The sequence below is a fragment of the Castor canadensis genome, chromosome 4 (assembly GCF_047511655.1).
Source record: "Castor canadensis chromosome 4, mCasCan1.hap1v2, whole genome shotgun sequence".
Classification (NCBI taxonomy): Eukaryota; Metazoa; Chordata; class Mammalia; order Rodentia; family Castoridae; genus Castor; species Castor canadensis.
In genome coordinates this window covers 40988101-41011328 of record NC_133389.1, presented here as the reverse complement: position 1 = coordinate 41011328, position 23228 = coordinate 40988101, and the positions used below count along the sequence as shown (strand labels likewise).

The 23228-nt window shown below is 35.5% G+C and overlaps 1 protein-coding gene and 1 pseudogene across 10 annotated transcripts in view; one reads left to right on the top strand and one right to left on the bottom strand.

Annotated features, from left to right (window-relative positions):
* Positions 1-23228, bottom strand: part of Nol4 (nucleolar protein 4) — a 319732-nt gene that overhangs the window by 125632 nt on the left and 170872 nt on the right. For 9 of the 10 annotated variants that reach the window (XM_074070050.1, XM_074070041.1, XM_074070042.1 and 6 more), the window contains one exon: positions 12772-13055. In XM_074070050.1, coding sequence (XP_073926151.1) covers positions 12772-13055 — 284 coding nt within the window. Of the gene's footprint in view, positions 1-12771; positions 13056-14300; positions 14403-23228 lie in introns of all 10 variants that reach the window. The other variant, XM_074070049.1, reaches the window with a different exon arrangement.
* LOC141422490 (small ribosomal subunit protein eS1-like) lies at positions 10798-11493 on the top strand (annotated as a pseudogene).

Below are 23228 nucleotides of genomic sequence, written 5' to 3'. Positions count from 1 at the left end.
AGTAGCAAACTACTTGCTTCCCGACCCCATGACTTTAGGCTCTGCTGGCCTAGAGGCTTAATTCCAGAGGTAAGAATGATTCCACTAAGAGACACAACAATGATTCATTGAAGTTAACATTAAGACTGCCCTCTGGCCACTGTGGACTCTTGCGACCAAATCAACAGGCTGCAAAGGGAGTTATTGTGCTGACTGGATGGCTCATCTAGACCATCAAAGGGAAACTGGATGACTACTCCACAATGTAGGTGAGGAAGAGTACACTTGGAATACAAGAGAACGCTTACAGCATCACTTAGTGTTACGTTGCCCTATGATGAAGTTCAACGGAAATTACATCAATCTAACATGTGCAGGACTAGGAATGGCCCAGGCTATCAGCAATTAAGGTTTGCCACATGCAGTGACTCACGTCTGTAATCCTAGCTACTCAGGAGGCAGAGGTCAGGAGGACCACAGTTCGAAGCCAGCCCAGGCAAATAGTTCACGAGGCCCTACCTCAAAAAACTCTATCACAAAAAATTGGGCTGGTGGAATGGCTCAAGGTAAAGGCCCTGAGTTTAAACCCTCGTACCAAAAAAAAAAAAAAAAAAAAGAATTAAGGTTTGACAATGAAATTGGTCCTCTTGGTTCTCAGGCTTTTGGATTTGGATTGAAACAATACCTCTGGCTTTCCTGGTCCTCCAGCTTGTAGATAGCAGATGAGGAAACTTTTCTGCTCCCAAACTACTGTGGGCTAATTACTCACAATATATATTTTTCTGTGTATTTGTGAGTATCCTTTTGGTTCTTTTTCTCTGAATAATAGGAAGTTAACACCAAGAAAAACATCTTCATCAATGAAAGTATAGAAATGAACATTGCAGGTGAATTGTGTTTTTTTAAGATGTTTTCTTGAACTCCAAAATGGAAACAATTTAAATGCTTAACTGCTTTCATAAAAAGTTTGTACATTGTGATTTAAGAATAACAACATGATCTTATAAATCCCCAAATATTTATAGCTTACTGTGATGCTATCCTTCTCAATCACCATGCTGGAGATTTGTTTCATGTAAGTCATAGTTTAGATGAAATATTCAAAATGGAATCCCTAGGTCAGAAAGTTAAATTGGATACACATTGACTGGAATAGACCAAACTCATTCAAGGTTAAGTCAAAAATCAGCTATATGTGGGAATTGTGGTAAAGAAACTGCTGGTATGAGAAAGGAGACAGGATTAAAATCAATGCAATGTATTCTTGTTACTGCTTTTTGTTCAACAAACATTCAACAGGAACCAAGCCTCATTTATGCAAATCATTCAGTATGGTAGACCATGAGACCACCACACTATTCCTTGTCCTCATTCTTCATGGTTCTTTTCCTCTAAAAATTCAGAAAAGAATTTTTTCTTGCTAAGGTGGTCAGGATGTTTGATATGAGAGAAGTGACACTTTAGTTGGATAGACGTCAATAGGGTTAGGGAAGATTTTAACAAGCAGAAATTTCAAGGTATTCTAGGGTCTGTTTTGAGTGCATGCTATCCACTGAAATAGATTTAGAATTAATGCTTATAAAACACCTCTGGAAATGTATTATATATTCCAGATTCTTGCAAAATATATATAACTAAAAGGAAATGAAGAAGAAAAAGAGGCACAAGGAGAAGAAAAAGAAAGTAGTATTCATTTGCTTAAAGAAATTAATAAACTTCTCCAAGTTGCCAATCTCAGTAAGTAATTTGAATTGCTACAGTCATAGATCTGATAAATGTAGCTTTCTGATGACAGTGTAAAAGGATTCATGAACTAATAGCTGGGGTTCTTAGCCCTAGTCAAATTTTCTGCTGCTCATTTTCAGGCTCTACTCAATGATCTTCTTGATTTACACTGTAGTTTAAATGTAGACCAAGTAATTTGAGTTTTAAATCCAAGCTCTCACAATCTTGAACATTTCTAACTTCTTCAGGTCTTAGATTCTGCATATGTAGAAATTGGGATGAAAGAGAACCAAATTCCATTGTTGTGAGTATTACATGACTTAGTTCTCATAAAAGTGCCTGGTGCATAGTAAGAACCCATTACATTTTACCTTTCATTATTAATCCTTAGGACAAGCTAATTACTTAGTTCATTTTTTTAACCCTGTTATCTGTGTTATCCTCTTGACCCTGCTGACTTCAAGATCTCCATTTCAAAAGTATAAAAATAGCCAAGTATGGTCACTGAAGCCTGTTATCATGGTTCAAGGCCAGTCCAGAAAAAAAGTTCACGAGACCACATTTCAACCAATAAAACCTGAGCATAGTGGTGCATGCCCGTCACCCCAAATATGTAGAAGAATCAAGCATTCAGACAGGCCCAGGCATAAAGTGAGAACCTACCTCAAAAACAACTAAAGAAAAAGGTTGGGGGCATGGTTCAAGTAGTAGAGAACTTGCTTAGCAATTGTGAGGCTCCAAATTCAACCCACAAAAAGGAAAACAGCATCAAATTCTAATATTTAATACTAATTAAACAATACAAACTATTATATTAATCTAAGTGGAATGTACAGCTCTATAAGGCCAGTTTTAATTTTTCTTCCTTATTCTTTCCTCAAATTTAGGTAATTAGTGTTTCAAGGAATTCTAGTTATGCCAATTCTTTCAGGAAACACACAAATCAATTCTGACTTCTTAACCTAGAGTTCTTTCTCTTAGAGCTTCTATGCCATTCTCAAGATAGCTGTAGACTGGAATATTTTTAGCTTTTTGACCTCATTTCTAATGACTGAACACAAATGTACATAGACAAGTGCACACATACAAAACAAAAAGTCCATGTAAACCTCAAAATCATTAAACACAAAGACACACAAAAAGACTATTTCTTTTTGAGCCACCAAATACAGAAAATGCTAACAATTTGCTAAATTTGTGGTGTATTTTGGTAAAAATTAATTTTACCACTATAACCAGACTCCTTATGAATGCACCATCAATGGCTGGAGGGCATCTGGAGATTTTGTACTGACCCAGCTGAACTATTACATGATTAAAAAGGAACTGAAAATTCATATTTAACAGCCTGTGCAGAATTAAAAATTGACTTCACTTACATTTTTCAGGGCATAAATTATAGATGATCCTGGCCTTGCCTTCCATATTTTTCATCCTCAGATAACAAATGTGAAATGAAGAAACATGGGATGGATTATGTACAGTAGGCACTCATAAAATGTCTCTGCCCTCCTCCTCCTGCAATCCCATTAGAGAAAGTAAGTATGCCTACGAGAACACAGGGCAGCATACTAATTCAAAGGGCCTTGATTTGGGTGCTAAGAAAGGTCTCAATTTCTCCATCTGTATAATGACTGTTTTCTGGTTTGAAAATTATTGTGTAGTCCATAACTAATGTATTTTTTCACAAAACCATGCACATTTAAATTTAGGTTGAAAATATGATAGGCTCTTAAAAGCAATTAAGCATATTATATTATACCCTTCTTTTATACCTTTTGATTTTAAAAAAGCTTACTAAACACTGAAGGAAAAATTTATCTGTTAATGAGCAGAAATGACATTCATGTAATTTGTAAGTATCGAATACACTATTGTGTTTATATACATACATCCACATATATTATATTTATATATTAAATATGGAGATTTTCTTTTAAATTGGTAGCAAATATAATGAAATCCACCCCAAAGATTTTGAAAGTCTTCCTCTTAATCATGTATTTGTTTATATTTAAAAACTAAAGCAATGAATGGATATTTTATAGACATGCATGGTTTTCCAACACAGGCATCCATTATATTATTTTCATTTTGTAAAAGGATCAATATATAAAAAGAAAAATATGTACATAAGTGATGCCAATCCAAGATTTGTTGCTATTATAGTTTGGATCTTAAATGTTCCCCAAAGGCTTAGTCACCAGCCTATGGTGCTTTGCAAAGTGGTAGAACCCTTAGGAGGTGGAGCCTAATGGAAGGAAGTTAGGTCACTGAACATGTCCATGAAGAAGACATTGGGACACCAGCCCCTTCTTTTCTCCTTTTCTCCATCTCTCTCTCCTCTCTCTCTCTCTTTCTCTCTCTATTCCCTCTCCCACTCTGTTTCTTGGCCTCCATGAAGTGAGTAGATCCTCTGTTATATTCTCTCACCACAATTTACTGCCTTGCCACAAGCCCAAGAGAAATAGGACCAAGCAAATGAACTGAAATCTCAGAAATCTCCAAAATAATCTTACCTTTATAAATTGGTTATCTCCAGTATTTTTTATAGTGATGCAAAGTTGACTAACACAGTTGTTCATGCCTCTCTAGATGGCTTGCCCTTTACAGGCATTAGACTTACCCAGCAACAGCCAGTATAGGTGGACTAAAACTGCATGCATTGCAGAGTCAGAAGATCTGGGCTCAATACCAGACTTATATTATTTAACTTATTGTTTAAGTAATATCAGCTGAATCACTTACAACCCACTAACTTTAATTTCTCCTTGTTTTATTGTAGCTGATAACTTATTCCTGCTCTTCACATTGAATTGGTTTGCATGATGATATAAAAGCATTACATAAATCCCCATCATTATTACAGTTGGTGTGGCATCCCATGTCAGAAATGATATTTTCTTTATCCTAGAGTTACTTTTATACCATCTATCTCATATCTTATTAAACTTATCAATCTTATCAAACTCATTTAATTTTCTAAAATTTTTTTAAATCTATGCTTGCTTCTCCATTCCTCCTCCCACCTCACTAGCACAAACCCTTATTCTCTGTTAGCATCCATCTTCCTTCTATGTCACTTAAAGCTATCTTACAACAAAACTGCCAGCACCTTCTAACTCAAAACACAACCTGAACATGACATTTTCCAATTCTCCATCCCAAAGTTGTTTTCTATCAACTACAGAGTGAAAGTCAGGCTTTAAAGGGTTATTCAAAGCCTTCTCTACTCTGATACGCTATCCTTTCCAGACTATTCCCTCTCCTTACTTCCATTCTCAGTATTTCTGGTCCTTACCAAATGCTCTTTTTATCAAGTTCCCTGTGTTTGAAATTCCCTACTCTATCCCTAAGTGGCTACCCCTTACTTAACCATTAAGAGTTAATCTAAAGCTGGGTGTGTAACACACAATTGCAATTCTAATATTTATGAGACATAGTCAGGAAGACTGCAAGTCAGGAAGACTGCAAGCCCAGCCTGGGCTACACAGTGAGACCATGTGTCAAAACAAACCAACAAAAGCCAAAAAGTAATTCAATATATGGTTAGCAGGCCTATAAGACACTCTCTCACACACATTAATTTCCATGTTATAATACACTTTTTATTTATTTGTCTTTCTAGCTATACTGTGAATTCTTAATAACAAAGAATGCTTTTTCCTTTTACCTTTTAATACTTAGCATAATACCTAGTACATACTAGGCATATTCACACTGCTGTATCTACCTTGAAAAAGAACATACATCAGTGATTCTGCAGTGAACAAGACCTGGACCAAAATCTCTGCATAACACCAAAAAGCCAGGTATTAAAAATGATCAATTAGAAGCAATAATGAGTTGGAATATTCATAAAGACCAAGATAATACTATTAAAAGCCAATCACTTGCTCTTAGTATTTAAAAGATAATTATACCCAAATCTTTAAAAGAGATAGTTTGAAAATATATTGCTTATATTCATCATATCTAAATAGAATTAGATAATAATTATCAGTGGTAATTATGATTAATATTGTACATAATCTTATTTGAATGGTAACATTCATTTTGTTTAAAATTTAAATGAAAAATTAATTAGAAAAATATCACATGGACCACATTGGAGGAAAAAAGTTACTAAATAAAGTGAAGATTGAGGGGCCTTGGGAACTGATCCAGGCTCCAAGTATGTTATAAACCAAGATAGCACATTAGCCCTCAAACTATAATCACACTCCCACAAGAGCTGTTATTTGAAACATTATTCTTTTGGGAGGTTGCTTTAGAATATTTCACCATATTAAATAAAATGTGGTTGGGTCACAAATACTAAAGGTCAAAGATTAAAAAGAAAAAAAATCAGTCATTCAGTGTTTTCAAAGCTATGTATCCCCTTTGTTAGAATTACAGGCTAGTTTTCTTTCTTATTGATTAATAATTTTAGACTAGACACTAGACAATAGATTTGCAACATATTGGCCTTTCTTTCTCTCTATAGCTAGTAACTTAACACATCCTCATGGGTCTTATTTTCCAAGCTCATCATCCTTTTATGTTCACTTCTGAAATCTAATGTCATAAGGTTGTCCCTTAAAATTGTGCCATCAGCAAAGAAAACAAATATCACCTAAACTCTTTTGATGCAATATATTTAGTTTTCAGATTGGTTAATGTGATTTGTTTCTAGTTGAGTGAATGAATTTGCATAATAATGAGCAATCAGTAGATAGCATAGCCCAACTCAGCTATTCTTTTAAAGCATTTCTATTCACTGTTCAATTTTTAAAAATACTTTATAATCATTTTTGTTTAACATTATTCACAATATAACTGAAGTAGGTCAATATTAAACTCACAGTAATCTAAACTTTTCAGAGATTCTATATAATTAAGCTTTTTATATCTCTTCAAGGATGAAAAAATTGGTAGTAGTGTCACTTCGTAAGGTCACACAGAAATGATGGAACATTCAAAAGGACTACAAAAGGTAATACTGGTTGAACAGAATTTCAGTACAAAGTTCACCTGACAGCATAGGAGTAACAAAAACCCTAACACACTTAGTATTTGAATGCAGATTTCAAGAAGGGTCCCTAAAGCAAAATCTGAATATAGTCCCCTTCACAATTAAAATGAATCAGTTTTCCCTTCTCATTCTCTACCACTTTCTCTAATTAAATTTCCCACTAATTCTTCAAATGTTTCTTCTGCCAGGTGTTTTGAATTTTGAATTCAGCTCTTAACATCAACTCTTCTAATCATGGTCCAAGTTTAGACTTATCACACTTCACTTAAGGATCACTTAATCACTTACACCAATTTTTTTTGGTTTATTCTTTTTAAAAATTTTATAAATTGTTTATTCATTTATTCATCTGTGTATACTTTGTTGGGCCATATCTCCCCTTTGCCCCCTGTTCCCCTTGCCCCTTCCCCTCACCTCCCAAACTTCCCCTGTTCTGCCCTCTTCTCCAATTCTGTTGAAGAGAAGACATAAGTGATAATAAGAAAGACAGCATTTTTGCTAGTTTGAGATAAGGATAGCTATACAGAGAGATTCCTAGCATTGCTTCCATGCACATGTGTATTACAACCTGAACTGGTTCATCTCTGCCAGACCTCTTCACTACTTCCAGGTCCCCTTCACATAGTGGTCTCTGCCAGTTTAAGGTTACTATATTAGCTCCTCTACAGTGGACACATCAAACACTTTCAAGTTTTGGGTTTCCTACCTTTCCCTATTCTTCCTGTATGCATTCTCCCCTTAGCATGTGATCCATGTCCAATAATATTACTGCATTTGTTTTAGGTCTATAATCTGTATATGAGGGAGAACATACGATTTTTGGCCTTATGAACCTGGCTAACTTCGCTTAAGATGATGTTCTCCAATTCCATCCATTTACTTGCGAATGAAAAGATTTCATTCTTCTGTGTGGCTGAGTAAAATTCCGTTGTTTATAAATACCACATTTTCTTAATCTATTTGTTGGTAGTGGGGCATCTTGGCTGGTTCCATAACTTGGCTATTGTTACACCAATATTGAAATATCTTACACTTTCACCTCTAAAGTACCTCCTTCTTCTCTGTCTGCTTTCATTTTCTCCTTATGTAGTTTTTCCTTCCACAAACATCTTCCTAATGGACAGATATTGTACAGGATGATACTTTTTATTATCATTTACAAATGATTGTACAAATTACTTGTTTTTCTGTGACATTTCCATATGTGTATACATCATGCATTGAACATATTCATCTGTTCTAACTTCTACCCATGCACTCTCCCATACCCTTTTCCAGTACATAACAGTCCCTCTTCTATTTTCAGGAGGGTGACACACTTTGAGTCTCTCTTCTTCTCAGTCCATACTTTCCAAGGTGATTTTAACAAGGTGAATTCCAAGGTGTTTAACAACAACATTTTCCAATAGCACTTCTGTTTTGAAATCTTTCAAATGCCTTTCTTAGCAACCTGTCCCATTCTTCTAAGCAGACACAAGGGTGTCTATGGTTTGTTGAACATATCCAAGGGATACTGCATAGGCACTGCAAACTTTACATATTACCTGCTTTTTCAAATGTTTCTCATTCTGAATCTTTATAAATACAGTATCATCTACTTGGCAATCAAGCCAAAAATCTTGAACACACAGAATACTTTAGATTGTTCTATGCTTCCTTCCCACATTCAATAAACCTTTATGTATTTCTTCAAAATTTTTCTGAGAAACTACCAGGTGTCAGATATTAATCAGTACTAGGCATACTGGAGTAAGCAAGGTAAACATTATTCTTATACTCTTGGAATGTACATCTCAATTGAATATAGAGGTATAAAGACAATCCAGATTGTTTTCTAATGTGACAGGTATTCTAATTGACTTTGGCAATATACAACCTGTAGAACTATAAATGGTGATCCTGAAAACACAATGCCAAAAGAACAAAATATACATTCACTTTTTACTATATTTCTTCCTTCCATTCCCATTGCCTCTTCTTTAATTACAATTGTCATTATTTTCCTTATGGGTTGCCATAGTACCTCTCATCTAAATTTCTATCTCCCTTGTGCCCACCTAGATCCTACCTTTATTCATCCATTGCAATATTTCCAGAATAATTGTTTTATAAAACACCAAACTGACTGCAACATTTTCATCTTAATTCTATTGAACATAATCCAAAGTCTTAACATGGCCTAAAGCCTTTATTGATAGACTTGATTTTGTACTTCATTGCACTACATATAATCTCTTCTGTGGCCATTCTCAGTTACTTGAAAATCTCCACACCATGTGGGCATACTCATGGCTGTATTGCCCAAACCATGTTTAATCATGTACATAAATAACCCCCCTCATCAGAATAGCTCCACCCTCACCTCTCATAACAGTCTCTCTGTAGAGTATTTCATAAAAATCAGCATAGTGCTTCGGGTGTACCACCTCTACTCTGCCATTCTTGCCTGCTCTTATGCCCACTCTAAACACCTTATAGAATCAGATTGTAAGGATAAATTTTGTCCCTCCTTTCTGGTGGACCATGGGCTTCTGTAGGAGCCCTCTTCTCATTTACATATTTTTGCTTTCTACAACAGCCCCTTACATGAAGAACCTTCAGTAAACATTTGGGAAATCAATTAACTGGTGCAAATAGTTTACCTTGCACAATAATGACAGGATCTTCATCAAATGTCATGTCATATAGTCATACCAATATCATAATGGATTCTAGCCTGAGATCACGTCTCTTCTCTATTGGCATCAAAGGCTCTTCAGTACTTAGCAAGGTGCTCCTTTTGAAGAAAAATGGTAATTGTAACATTTCCTTCAAAGTGTGAACTCACTTCCTTTGGGAAGCATATTTTCACTGTTATCTCAATAGAAATACCAATTTTTAATTAATTTTTTTTTTTGGTGGGATTGGGGTTTGAACTCAGGGCTTCTCACTTCCAAAGCCTGTGCTCTGCACCTCCAGGTCATTTTGCTGAAAACATTTTGGAGATAAGGATTTCATGAACTATTTGCTTGGACTGGGCTTGAATTGCAATCATCCTGACCTCAGCCTCCCATGTAGCTAGGATTATAGGTGTGAGCCACAGTTGCCCCGCTCCATTTTCTTATGTGAACAGCAATATTTTGTATACAAGGGAGTATTTGTTTGTACTTGTAAAAAGAAACTTTCCTGCTAATCTATACCCTTGTTCTCAAACCTGCATATTAAAGGTCTTAGGATAACAGATATTTCAAAGAGATGTTTCTGCTACAAACATCCCAGATATATTTTTTAATTGTATAAATTCAAGATATACAATACAATGGGTTTTATTTTTAGTTTTTATTCTTTTGGCTTTTTTGAGACAGAATCTCTGAGGCTAGCTTCAAAGTCATGATCCTCCTGCCTTAATTTCCCAAATGCTGGAATTAAAGGTGTATACCACCACACAGTATGATATATAACAGACTTAAATAAGCATTACAGATAAGTAAGTTCTTATATCCATCACTTTCCACAAAATTATTCTTTCTGTTTTTTGGTGGTAACATTGTCTAAAATTTACTCTCAGAAAATTTTCAGTAATACAATATTATTAACTAATATTACTCCTAGTGTATATTAGACTTCTATATTATTCACCCTAAATCACTGTCATATATTTAATATGCCTTTTTTGAGTGAATGAATGAAAAAATAGTCCTGTTGACTGTTCCCAATGTGCTAGCAAAACGTTCTCACAAATTCAACTCTTTTCCACCTTCATCTTTATGATTTCTCCCATTCTCTACTAGAGCTGATCACCTTATCCTTGAAAAGTAGACTTTGCTTAGCTTTCATATTCTAAATCTTTTCAGATTTTTCTTAGGCCAATGGCTTCTCCTCATTGACTGGCTAGTGGTTAAATAAACCATTGAACACTCAGTGCCTCAGGGTTATCTCCTTCTCCCATAGGCTCCATCTCATCTTAAACATGTTTTAATGATCATGGTTCCTAGGGTATCATAGAACAAGAGGAGAAAAGAGAAGAACATACCACTGGATAATTTTAGAGACAAATTTAAACAGATGCATAACATAAAAAGGATGTTCTAAGCAGCACCATGGTGGCTAGCAAGAATAAGCATCTTAAAAATGGTGGTAAAAGACAGCCAAGAAGAAGGGAGTTTATCCATTTTTAAAAAAATATTGGGATGGTGTAACAGCACTGGGCATGTTCAACATAAGAAATATTGGAAAAACGTAAGTCACAAAGATTCACAAAACCAAAATTGCATCTGGTGGCCTCAAGGTTACACATTTGAAGTAAGCCTTCCTCATCTATAAAATGAAGAAGTTGAATTCAGAAAATTCAAGACAGTTACAGAGGATGTCCAGAGCAAAAACTGCCTAACTTCCATGGCAAGGAACTTACACATGACAAATATATTCCATGGCCAAAAAAAAAAAAAAAAAGATGGACAATGACTGAACATCCTGTTGATATCAAGACCACCAATGGTAGTTTGTTCTGTGCTGGTTTTGCTAAAACTAATGCAGCAATCAGAAATGAAAGACCTTTTATACTCAGAAGCAGCAGGTCAACCAAATCCAAAAGATGATGGAAATCATAACCCAAAAGGTGCAGACAAATGACTTGAAAAAAAGTGATCAAGTAATTGATTCTAGATAGCATTGGGAAAGACATAGAAAAGGCATGCCAGTGTATTTATTGTGTTTGTGATGTCTGTTGGAAAAGTAAAAATGTCATGAAGCCATGTTTGAATTGGGAAAGCTCACGGATTTCAAGGTGAGGTAGCAGTTCTGGATAGATGCCAAAGTGAACAAGCTGACATATGTGAGCCACCAGACAATAACCTGGCTAATTCAGACTTTTGACAGAGACAAATGAAAAGTCCTATTGGTATTAAAAAAGATGTTTCATTATTATTCAATTTAATCCTCATTATAAGACACGGCAATATAGAGAGCAAGAAAATACCAATGCTGTCTCATTCAGTAAAATGCAAGCAGTAATTCAGATCATGTTAGTAAATGTAAAATCATTTGTACTTGTGTGATCTGGCTTGAAACCACTGAAGAAAATATTCATACATTTACCATACTTCAGGCAGAAGAGCTTAAGCATCTGATAATGTCTTAAAAGAGGATAAAACACACCCTCAGGCAAGAAGATTTTAAATAGAGCCAATTTAGGAAGCATAGTCCCTCAGAAAATTCAGATATTAATCCAGACATTTTGCTTTTGGGATCTATGTCAAAAACCACTCCTACAACTCTTTAGAGATGGGGTAGTAGGAAAGTGTGTGAACGTCTACATTCTATAATCATCCCCACGCATTCCAATGCATACTTTGAAAATTACAGAGCAAAGCCATGAACACGAGTAATTTCAAACTACTAGAAATTTAAGCTTAAATTTTTAAATAAAGCAATTGATAATAACGGGGGAAGGTTGTAATTTTAGTCTAATAAAAATAAAGAAATTTAGATAATATGCCTAAAACTTGTTTCTGCCTTTTGTATAATTCATGCTAAACTCCTTCTTTAAGTAGTTATTTAATCCACAAATTTCATCCTGGACACTAACACTGGAGAGTTCTCTGGGGTCCATAAAGTAAATTACTGACTGAAGTTCCCAGGTCTCTAAAGCAAACTGGAGAATTAATTGAAACTTTATTGCTACATATACCTATCCAATCTAGAGAAACAAGATAGTGATCTTTTTATAGTTCAAAATTGTGTACTGTGACTGAACCTTTCGTACCTGAGCTTGGCAGATCGCTAGACATAGATCCATAAGTAGATTATATAAATGAAATTGCATTGAAATAAGCAATTTTATCAAAAATTACCAACAGTTGTGAGATATCATCCATTTTGCTTACTGCTATTCCTGAGATTATATTTTGTGAACACACAATGTGGACGGTTATACATTTCTTGGTGGCATATTATTGGGGTTTGTTTTAAATATTTTTATTGGCAATAATCTTTTTCACCTATAAATATAGATTTTTCTTAGTGCCTTTCAGAACCAATTTAAACATTCTATGGAAATTACAATAGAACCTTACCTTGCTTCCATTTTCTCTTGCCTCTCGTTCCATCTTGAGGTCAGAAATTAGAAGATTCTTATACTTGTTTTTTCCATTACTGCCGTGATCATCTATTCTGTATTCTGAAGTCAGCTGTGCAGAGAGGGGACTGTCACTCAGGTTCAGTGGCTGTTCATCCTGTTCCAGCACAGTTTTGCCTTCACTGTTGGAGTCTCCCATCTCCCTGCCGTGTGTTCCCCCTGAAGCAACTGAACTATGACCCTGCGTCTCGTTGCCATTAAAACTGTCTGCAGCAGAATCATCTGTTGGAAAGAAAAATGTATATTTTCATTTCAGTTAATGTGCTGCTCATTTTCTACCTTAACTAGTTTTTACTGAGCTCTTATGTGTCTAGCATTGTGTCAGTGATTTTATACATGGTATATAATTTAATTTAAGTAGCTGCTGTAATTCATAATCTAGTAAGCAACTGAAGTCTAAGAAGTTAAATAAAGTAACATAAAGAAGATAAATAAAAGTTTTAATATCAAATGCAAGATCCAGAAAAAGTCAATTTAGCAGAGAGAATAATTGTCAATTACTTTGCAAATAGATTTTATTTTTTCAGTGAGAATATCCAGATTTGGTGAAAATTCTCTGATAAGAAGAATAACACATCTTGGCTAATAAAGTTGTATATTGCTATAAGCTTTATGCATATTTAATACGTATCTAAAATATTAAAAACACTCCTAAATTTTTGTTCCAGTCATTATAAATCTGGGACTACACTTAAGGAGTTTTCATCATTGTATGCATCTCTGTGAAAATACATTTATACCAGTGTTGATCTGAAAGCAAAAATTTAGAAGTGACAGAAATTAACAAAAATAGAAGACTGGGCTAATAAACATTGGCATGTTTAGAATATTATGCAGTTACTGAAATTTTATTTTAAGATATAGGGAAATGTGAGTCATGAAGTATTGAATAGAAAAAATTAGTTAGCATGGCCAATTTGATCTCAAATTTGTACATAGAAAACACATACAAAATTTACTAAAAACAATAACATTCTACTTTTCTTAACTAATTTCATCTTTGCTGATATGATAAGAATTTATAAAAAATTACTATTAGTTAAAAATAACAGAGTTATTCAATTGTTTCCTTTATAGACTATTAGTGAAGCCATAAAAATGTAAGTGAACAAGAGGAATAATATGAAATATTTGTGATTTTTTAGTTTCATAACTGAATGTTGTCAAGTATGCATTATGTTGCGGAGTATAAAGAAATAATTAATGTCTTCTAATGAATTACACTCATGGAAATAAATACTCAAATTCTAAAAGAGTAGATTAACACCTGCACATTCATTTCTTCAACACACATTTGTTAATGTCTATTCTGTGCCATGTGGAGCTAAATGTGTACCCTATAAAGACTCTGCCTTTCCTGAGTTCACAGATAATTAAAAAGAGACAGAAAAAGAAGCACATAATCAAAATGCAGGCCCAAACGGCTGTGATCTAGTATGAAGAATAAAGATACCAGAGAAGGCTTACTGAAAAAGGTGGTATGAGTTGAATTTCAAAGATAAGTGAGCTTTAACCAGGTGGACAAGTTGGGGGAAGAGGTTCCTGTACAGAGGGATCCCATGTGCAAAGCTGCAGATGAAATAATACACAAGGCAAGAGAAAAGTAAGATTAGAGTCCTGAATGTTAATGAAGAGAATGAAGAAACATCAGCTTAGAAAGTGAGGAGGAGAACACCCCAGGAAGTACTTTGTCCATCAGAGAGCTTGGAGCTTCGCTGAGAGCAAATAGGAGCAATTTTAATTAATTGAGGAAATACATACATGAGACAGGTTTTTGCTATGTAGCTCAGGATGGCCTCAAACTGGCAATTCTCCTGTCTCAGCTTCCCAAGTGCTAGAATTACAGGTATGCACCACCACACCCAGCTAAAATATTATATTTTAAAGAGATAATTCTAACTCTGATGAAGGGACAAAGTAGGAGATGGAGAGATCAATTAAAAGACCTGGAATTCTAACTCGGCACTTCTGAAAGCTTGAAGTGAAGCAGGCAGGGCAGGGAAATAGTTGGTGTGGTTGCATGATGATGTGTGCCTATAAATCCAGCAACTTGGGAGTGAGAGGTAGGAGGACCTCCAGTTTGAGGCCAGCCCGGGCAAAGAGTACGACCTTATCTCAAAAACAAAATGCAGGCCAGGCACCTGCAGCTCACGCCTGTAAATCTAGCTACTCAGGAGGCAGTGATCAGAAGAATCATGGTTCAAAGACAGTCCTAGCAAATAGATTGAGAGCCCCTATCTCAAAAATATCCAACACAAAAAAGGACTAGGGTTGTGACTCAAGTGGTGGAACTCTTGCCTCGCATATACAAGGCCCATGGTTTGATACACAGCATAGCAGCCAAACAAAAAAATAAGTAAAACAAAGGGCATTCAGCTTAATTTTCAGCAAAATAGTTTTAAAATAAGTTTTAAGACTACTTCATGAAAAAAAGTTTAAACATATTCATAAGGAAAAATTTTATTAAATTATTCATTTAATGTTCCCATTCAAGAAGAGAGTATATGGGCAGGCAGAGTGGCTCAAGTGCTAGAGTACCTGCCTAGCAAGCATGAAGCCCTGAAACTCTAGTACCATTTATTCACATGTGCATACATTGTTTGGGTCATTTCTCCCCCCTGCCCCCTCCTCCACCCTCTCCCCCCTCTCCTCCCCTCACTTCCAGGCAGGTCCTGTTCTGCCTTTATCACCAATTTTGTTGATGAAAAGACACAAGCATAATAAGGAAGACAGAGCATTTTTGCTAGTTGAGTTGAGGATAGCTATACAGAAATATTCCTAGCATTGCTTTCATGTACACATGTGTTATGACCCATGTTGATTCATCTCTAACTGATCTTTACCCTGGTTACTGATCCCCTTCTCATGATAACCTCTGTATTAGCTCCTTTGGAGTAGGGATATCAAATGCTTTTATGTTTTAGGTTTTCTACGTGTTCCTATATCTCCCATATGTGCTCTCCCCTTGTCATGTAAAAAAGAGAGTTTATATACAAAGAAAATATACACACAAAAATTTAGAAAACTGTCTATAAATAATATGACATGGCACTTTCTACAGCTATTAATTTGAGAAATAAAAAACAATCTTTTAACAATGAAGGCCCAGGGTTATTGAAATACAGAATGAAGGGGAAATGATGTGTAAAATTGTACATGTTTCTTTATTCCAATAGAAGTCTTTATGCTAAGGTGTTACAGGTTAATTCTGATTTTTAAGTTTTTTCTTTCCAACTTGAAAATCCAAAGACAAGCACAATGGACATATTCAAATAATTATGTAATTTGTGAATGAAAATATGATTTAATTTTTGCATACTAGAATCCCTTAAAAATACACTAAACATTTCATGTAAGAAAGATCTATTGATATAGAATAAATAACTAAATATATACGACATTTTAAAAGCAAATCTACATTAGCATAAAGCAAATCCAATTTCTATTAGTGTTAAAGAATTAAACATGCTTCATGTATTTCTTTACTCTGAGATTACCACATATACCCAGTAAATAGTGTTTTATTGATTTTTTTAGGTAAGATAAACATTATCACCTATCACGAGAGTCCTTTGTAAATGTCATTTAATTATAATTTCCATATAAAATATAAACAATAAAGGGGAAATATTTTTAGATGGATTCATTCACTCCAGATGTTACCAAGGTAACTAAATTCAACAGCTTTACATATTTCATTCCTGAGTAAATCAGTTTCATAGAGAACAAATCACTGATTTATATTTATGCATATCAAGTGTTTATATATTTTGTAATTTAAATGTCACAAAAATCTTACACTTAATATTTTATAAATCAAAATTTAAAACAAACTTTTTGATGTTACTATTTTTAAAATTCAATATTGTGCAGTCAATGAACATTAAAAGGAGGGTAAATTAACAATTGTACATTTTTTTGTTTCTGTTACCAAATTAGCGATTTTTATTCTCTCTCTTCCTTAAAGATACATATTCAGAATTTAAAATCACAGACCTCGGACTCTTGTTTATCATAACCAATTCACAGTTTTAAGGGGGAATCTGCCTCCTTACCCAACATAGCTGCTCCATCCCGAGTGGCTGCTGGCATGTGGGTGGCTACACAGAGTGTAGTGTTTACATCTGTGGGAATGGCCTTCAGGTTCAGGCCTAGGACAATGGCTCTTCTCTCAAGAATTCATCCTGGGTACCATAGCATTTGAACCAAAGACTCTGTATTTGAGTCCCAAGGAAAAATAACACCTGGAGCTTTGGAAAATAAGAGCACCAGGGTACCTAGCAACAGAGAGTGTGATGCTAGGGTAGTGTAGAATCCTGTGACATCAGCAGGGCAGTTGGAGGTGTGGACTGAATTTATTCTGAGGTTAGTTTTGGTGGCATGCACTCAGTGTAGTGGAGACTTTTGTGCTGTCCAGGTTAACTCAGAGAATATTCTTGTCTAGAAGGGCTAGGAAAAATAAGAACAGGAAGCAGACTATTCATTTTGTTTTTTCTCCTTCCCCACTCGCCATCCCCTCCATCAATTAGAAGAGGTCCTAAAAATACTACATATAACTAAGCTTGGACATCCCCACCAGGCTTTCACAGGCAAGTTGTTTAACAGCATAAGATTCAATGGTTAGCTCTCTCACATAAAGACAACTAACCTTAACAGTAACTATAATGTGTGTGTGTGTGTGTGTGTGTGTAAACTCTCCCAAAGCCCCTGACCTACTTCTCTTCTAGTCACTTTCAGTAGTTCTTCATCATGGCCTTCAGGCCAAGTGCCTTAGGCAAAATGAATAGGAAAGAAAATGTGGCACCCTTATTTTAAGATTAATACTTGGCACTTTAGTCCTGAAATTCAGGTCAGATACTCAGAGGGTCCAAAATATTTTTTATTGTTTCCCCAAAATGTACTGCACTCTTTCACTGCTAGTCCTTTGATGTATCCTTAGAATTTTTCCTACTCATATGTTACAATAGAATTAACTTTAAATCCAAAATATGATGTGAATAACCTTGCTCCCCAAAATTAGTACCTTAACATCCAAAAAAGAGAAAGAAAACATTTAAATAGCTCTTCAAAATCTATTTGCAAAATAAAGTTTAGGTGAGACCACCCTTTATATATCTTGATCTCTGCTCTATGTTTCTTCTGAGCTACAGGGGCTATTATAAAATATGGAAACTTGTCCATGAGTACACCACACCTCATGTCTTCCATCGCCACACCCTCTACTCTGTAGCAGGAGGAAGTAGGCCACCTGGTCTGAATTGATCTTTTGCAGTCCTTATGGACCTGGCTCCGCCTGCAGTCCCACTCCTTGACCCACTCCTGCCTTGAGGCAGTTTTGGTCATGTGTGTTAACCACCTAGAAGTGCCTTCTTCCTTCTCATCTCCCTTCTTTCAAACTTATCCAGTCTCTGAATTTCTACTTTCACCTTATCCTCCATACTAGTTTATTTTCAGCTTTGTTCTTTGTAATATTTTTACCTTAAATGCAAAAATTTCAACTACTGACTACAAAAATACTGCACTTTTAAGCTCTCTCTTGATGCCACAAAAACCTGTGAAAAGTTGAGCAGTTTAAAATGCTATAATCCTAGCACTTGGAAGGCTGGGCAAGGGAATCATGAGCTGAATGCCAACCTGTGCTACTTGTGAGACCCTATCTCAAGACAAAAAAAAACCCCTGCAATTTCTAATTTTTTTGTATTTGCAAAATATACTTTGAATTATATATTATTTGACAACATAATCTTAAACGTGTAGAAAAGAATGTTGTCACATCTTGAAGTCAAACATTCATACCAAGAAGTTAACTGATGGAAATAAATACATACATGAACAACTACCACTAAAAGGGTGACATTGGTTTTTAAATGATAAAACTGATTTTTTTTGGAGACAAGAAAATAACAAAGGTTTTAGTTTTCTACTAAATTAATTCTATAGAAGAGTGGTCCTGTTAACTCTTGCTCAGTCATTTTAATTCATTCTTAGATCAAGATCTAATTTAAGGAAGTGATATAGACAAGGAATAGAGATAAGGTGGATATTTCAAACATATAACTCAAATTCGGGAAAGTAAGCAAATAAAAGCTAATTCTGTACTATCCATGAGGAGGTAATGCTGATTCTTCATATAATTTGATTTAAAATTTTTACCAAACACCTATTGTGTGCAAGATACTGTTCTTAGCACGGTAAGTTCGAAAAGACTCCATATAGAAACTTGATCTTATTTTAGGCTATAGTAGAATAACTACCATGTCAGATAGAAAATAGCATCCGGTTCATGACAGCCTGCTGTAAAGGCATAATGAGTATAGAAGATCCCTCAGAGAAACGAGTCCTATACATCACTGGGGATAAAGGGATGGTTGGGAAAGCCTCATACAACCAGTAGAATTTGAAGAAGGTGGGATATAAGTAGATGTAGATGGTGATGCCACAGGCTAATCCAGCTAAGTATAAAGGCATGAAAAGACTATCAGAGAACCTGGAACCAAGTGCTTTCTACATAATGCAACAAGGAATTGTGTATTTTAGACAACTGTGAATATTTCACTACATAGTCTTTTTTTTTTCTGGATGACTTATAAAATCATTAACCATTCTCCCAGAGTAAGGACTCAGAGAAACTCACTGTATCAATCTAGTTCAAGGAGAGTCCATTTATCTCTGTCCTCACCTGTAAGCTACTATCACCTGACCTGTAACAAACTACCCAAAATTCCAAAATGCTTTATTTTTTTTAAATGGGGATAATGCAATAATTTGTCATGGTTTCTTAATTGTCTAAGCAAATTATAAAATACTACTTTCATGCTTAATTGGCTTTTTTAGGGTATCAAAGAACTTTTTAAACTTTTGAATGCAATTTGAAAATATCTGTGATTTATTTTGTTGACAAAATCACAGCTACTACAAATACTACTATGTGTTATGATCTACAGTTGAAATAAAAGGAAATATCAAATTTCAGTTAGAAATATGTGAAAAAATACAAATATTTCCCCCTTGCAAGCCACGGTATTAGTGTGTCCCTGGGCTGCAGGAAGAGTGTTGTTGGATAAGATGCCAGGTCATTTATTTCACTTATCTTAAGCTACTCCTAAACAATCATAACTGTCACCAGATTTCAATCCCTAACCACAATGCTGATATGGTAGGTTTCAGGTCAGTGAGATCAGTTTAGTCTCCTTTTTTACTTGAGAACACTTTGTCATCTTGTGACCTTTTGTGTGTGTGTGTGGTAGTAGGGTTTCAATTCAGGGCTTTATGCTTGCTAGGCAGGCGCTCTTTAATTTGCACTACATCCCTAGCCTTTGTATTTTGCTGCTTTTTTTTCAGAAGGGATCTCCCTTTTTGCCGAAGTTGGTCTTGCATCGTGAATCCTCCTACAAATGCCTCCTGAGTAGCTGGCATTATAGATATGCACCTCCATGCTGAGCTTGTTTTCTGAGACAGGGTCTTGCTAACCTTTTGCCTGGGCTGGCCTCGAAAGCTCCCTCTCAAATAGCTGGGTTAACTGGTGTGAGCCTCCACACCTTGTTTGTGAATTTTAAGATATGTTTTATTTATCAATTAGATCATAAACTTCCACACAGTAGGTATTTTACATCTTACATTTCTTTCTGCTCCTCCACAGAACCCAACCTAGTTTTTTATACAAATCTAATACATATATAGATATAAATAATATATAGATATACATGTTTAGATATAGATATATGTAAAGATATAGAAATAAATAGGGGGCTAAGAATGGTGGTTCATGCCTGTAATCCCAGCTACTTATCATGCACAACTAGGAGAATCTCCATCCAAGCCTGGCCCCAGGCAAAAAGTGTGAGACCCTATCTAAAAAACGGGGGGATGGGGTGGGGATGTGGCTCTATCAGAGGAGTACCTGCCTAAAATTCAGGTTTCTGAGATATTCCTGCCAAAAATAAATAGGACAAACAATGTCATAGATAACATAATGCATTAGTACAGTGATGTATGGAATTCATACGTTGGGAATTCATTTATGGAGGTATTTTCTGCCAAAACTTGAAACATGTGGGCTTTTGATATTTTGTTTCATACAGCAAGCAAGATATATAATGACAAAATCTCCTGTTAAATTTAAAATGAATGTAAGACAGTCATTACGTAGCAGGTCAGTGTTTTCAAAGTAAACTGACAGATAACCACTAGAGGAAAATGTAGCAGAAAGCACATTGAATGGACAGTGGAGACAAGAAACTGTCATATGGTATTATTATCAGGCCATTATATTAGAAAATAATTTGACAATTTGTAAGAGGAATGGTTCAGGGACTTACCATTAATTATCACAAACTGATAACTAAGTTATATGAACAAATATCACAGATTTATGGTATGAAATTCTGAAAAGAAATGTTATAATTGAAGCTGAAATTAATGTGATCCAAAAGGAGGTCACCCTAAATTGGCATTTAGCCCAAAAACAAGTCAAGAGGGATTTTTTACCATGCCAATAATAAATCAGTAAGTATTTTATTCTGAAAAGCTGAAAAGCAATGAAGAGAAGAAAACACAATTATAATAAGCTTATATTTGAAATAAGTGCCTTGAAGAGGATCTTGGCTAGATTCAAACTTATCCTAGAATGAGCTCTGTGGGGGTAGCCATCAATGTCACAGGCCACCCCCACACGCTGCACCACGGTGACTACCTGAAGTCAGGACAGGTGGACCTTAGGTCTCTGAGGCAGATCTGGGTTATGCATGGAACCTGAGAAAATCCTCAGCAGGAGAATTTTGATAGTACAGCTCAAGTTTTATCATAAGGCCCTATGTTTTTCATTAGGTGACATCGTGTCTTGACAACTGCTCTAGACATTTGGACTGAACCCAGGGCCTTGTGCATGCCAGGAAAGTGCTCCTGGCCCTTTTGTTTGTTTCTGAGAAACAAACTTTCCCTGGGCTGGCCTTGAACTCATGATCCTCCTGTCTCTGCCTCTGCTGTAGCTGAGATTACAGGTGTGTACCATAACATCCAACTCTTGACTCTTTATCCAGTTGGCCATCAAGAACTGAGTAGCACCTGAACCATTAACATGACATTTGGATATATTCAGTAGCCCTACTTCAAGTTAGAAGTAAAACATCTAGAAATGGTTCTGCTTAGTCCCCAATAACATATGAACAGTATGGAAACTCCTCAAAAAACTAACAATAGAACTTCCACATGATGCAGCAACACTACTCCTAGGTATATACCCAAAGGATTGTTACAATAAAGTCGTCTGCACTCCCATGTTTATTACAGCATTACTCACAATAGCTAAGCTATGGAAACAGCCAAGATGTCCCACAACTGATGAACGGACTAAGAAAATATGGTACTTATATACAATGTAATTCAGCCATAAAGAAGAATGAAATTTTTGTTGTTTGCAGGTAAATGAATAGAAGTAGAAAACATCATCTTAAGTGAAGTTAACCAAGTTCAGAAAGCCAAAGACTGCATGTTTTCTCTCATATGTGGAATATATACCTAAAACAAATATAAGCAATATTATGAAAAACAGGTCACACTAAGGGGAGGTCACTGAAAGGAGATGGAGGGTAAAAGAAGGAAGTTAAGATGGTGAATACAGCTGATGTACTTTCTATACAATAGTGAAAACAGAATTTTTAAACCTGTTGAAATCACCATAAGAAGGGGACTAAGGTAGAAAGGAGAAAAGTAAAGGGGATGAACCAATTCGAGTTATTTTATATATATATGTATATATATATATATACAAACAAAAATTTTTTTTTCAAAAATGGAGAATAGGAAGGTAAAGCACATCCTGTATGTGGGTTGGTACCAGTGGGAGGGGGAAGGATATAAAGAAAGGGTGAAAATAGTGTAAGTATTATGTACTCATGTGAGAAAATGGAAAAATGAGAACTGTTGAGACTGATAAAGGAGAATCGTGGAGTGGGTGAATTCAACTATGTTATATTGTAAGAATTTTGTAAACATTACAGTGTACTCCCAGTACATTAATAATATGATAATAAAAGGGAAAAATAAACATAAAATAGCCAGGTGCCAGTGGCTCATACCTGTAACCCTAGCTACTTGAGAGGCTGAGATCAGGAGGATCTTGGCGGCAGGTCAGCCTGGGAAAAAAGTGTGTGAGTCATCATCTTAATCACTACCTAAGAAAGGTGGCATGCTTGTGTCACCCCTGCTATGTAAATGGCTGAGATTGGGAGGATCAAGGGTTCCAGGCCAGCCCATACACAAAATTTCAGAAAGCCCATCTCAAAAGAAAAAAAGCTGTGTGTATGGTATCTGCCTGTCATTCTAGTTATAGTGGGAGGCACAAAGTAGGAGGATTGTAGTCCTGTGTAGCCTGGACAAAAAGTGAGACCCTATCTG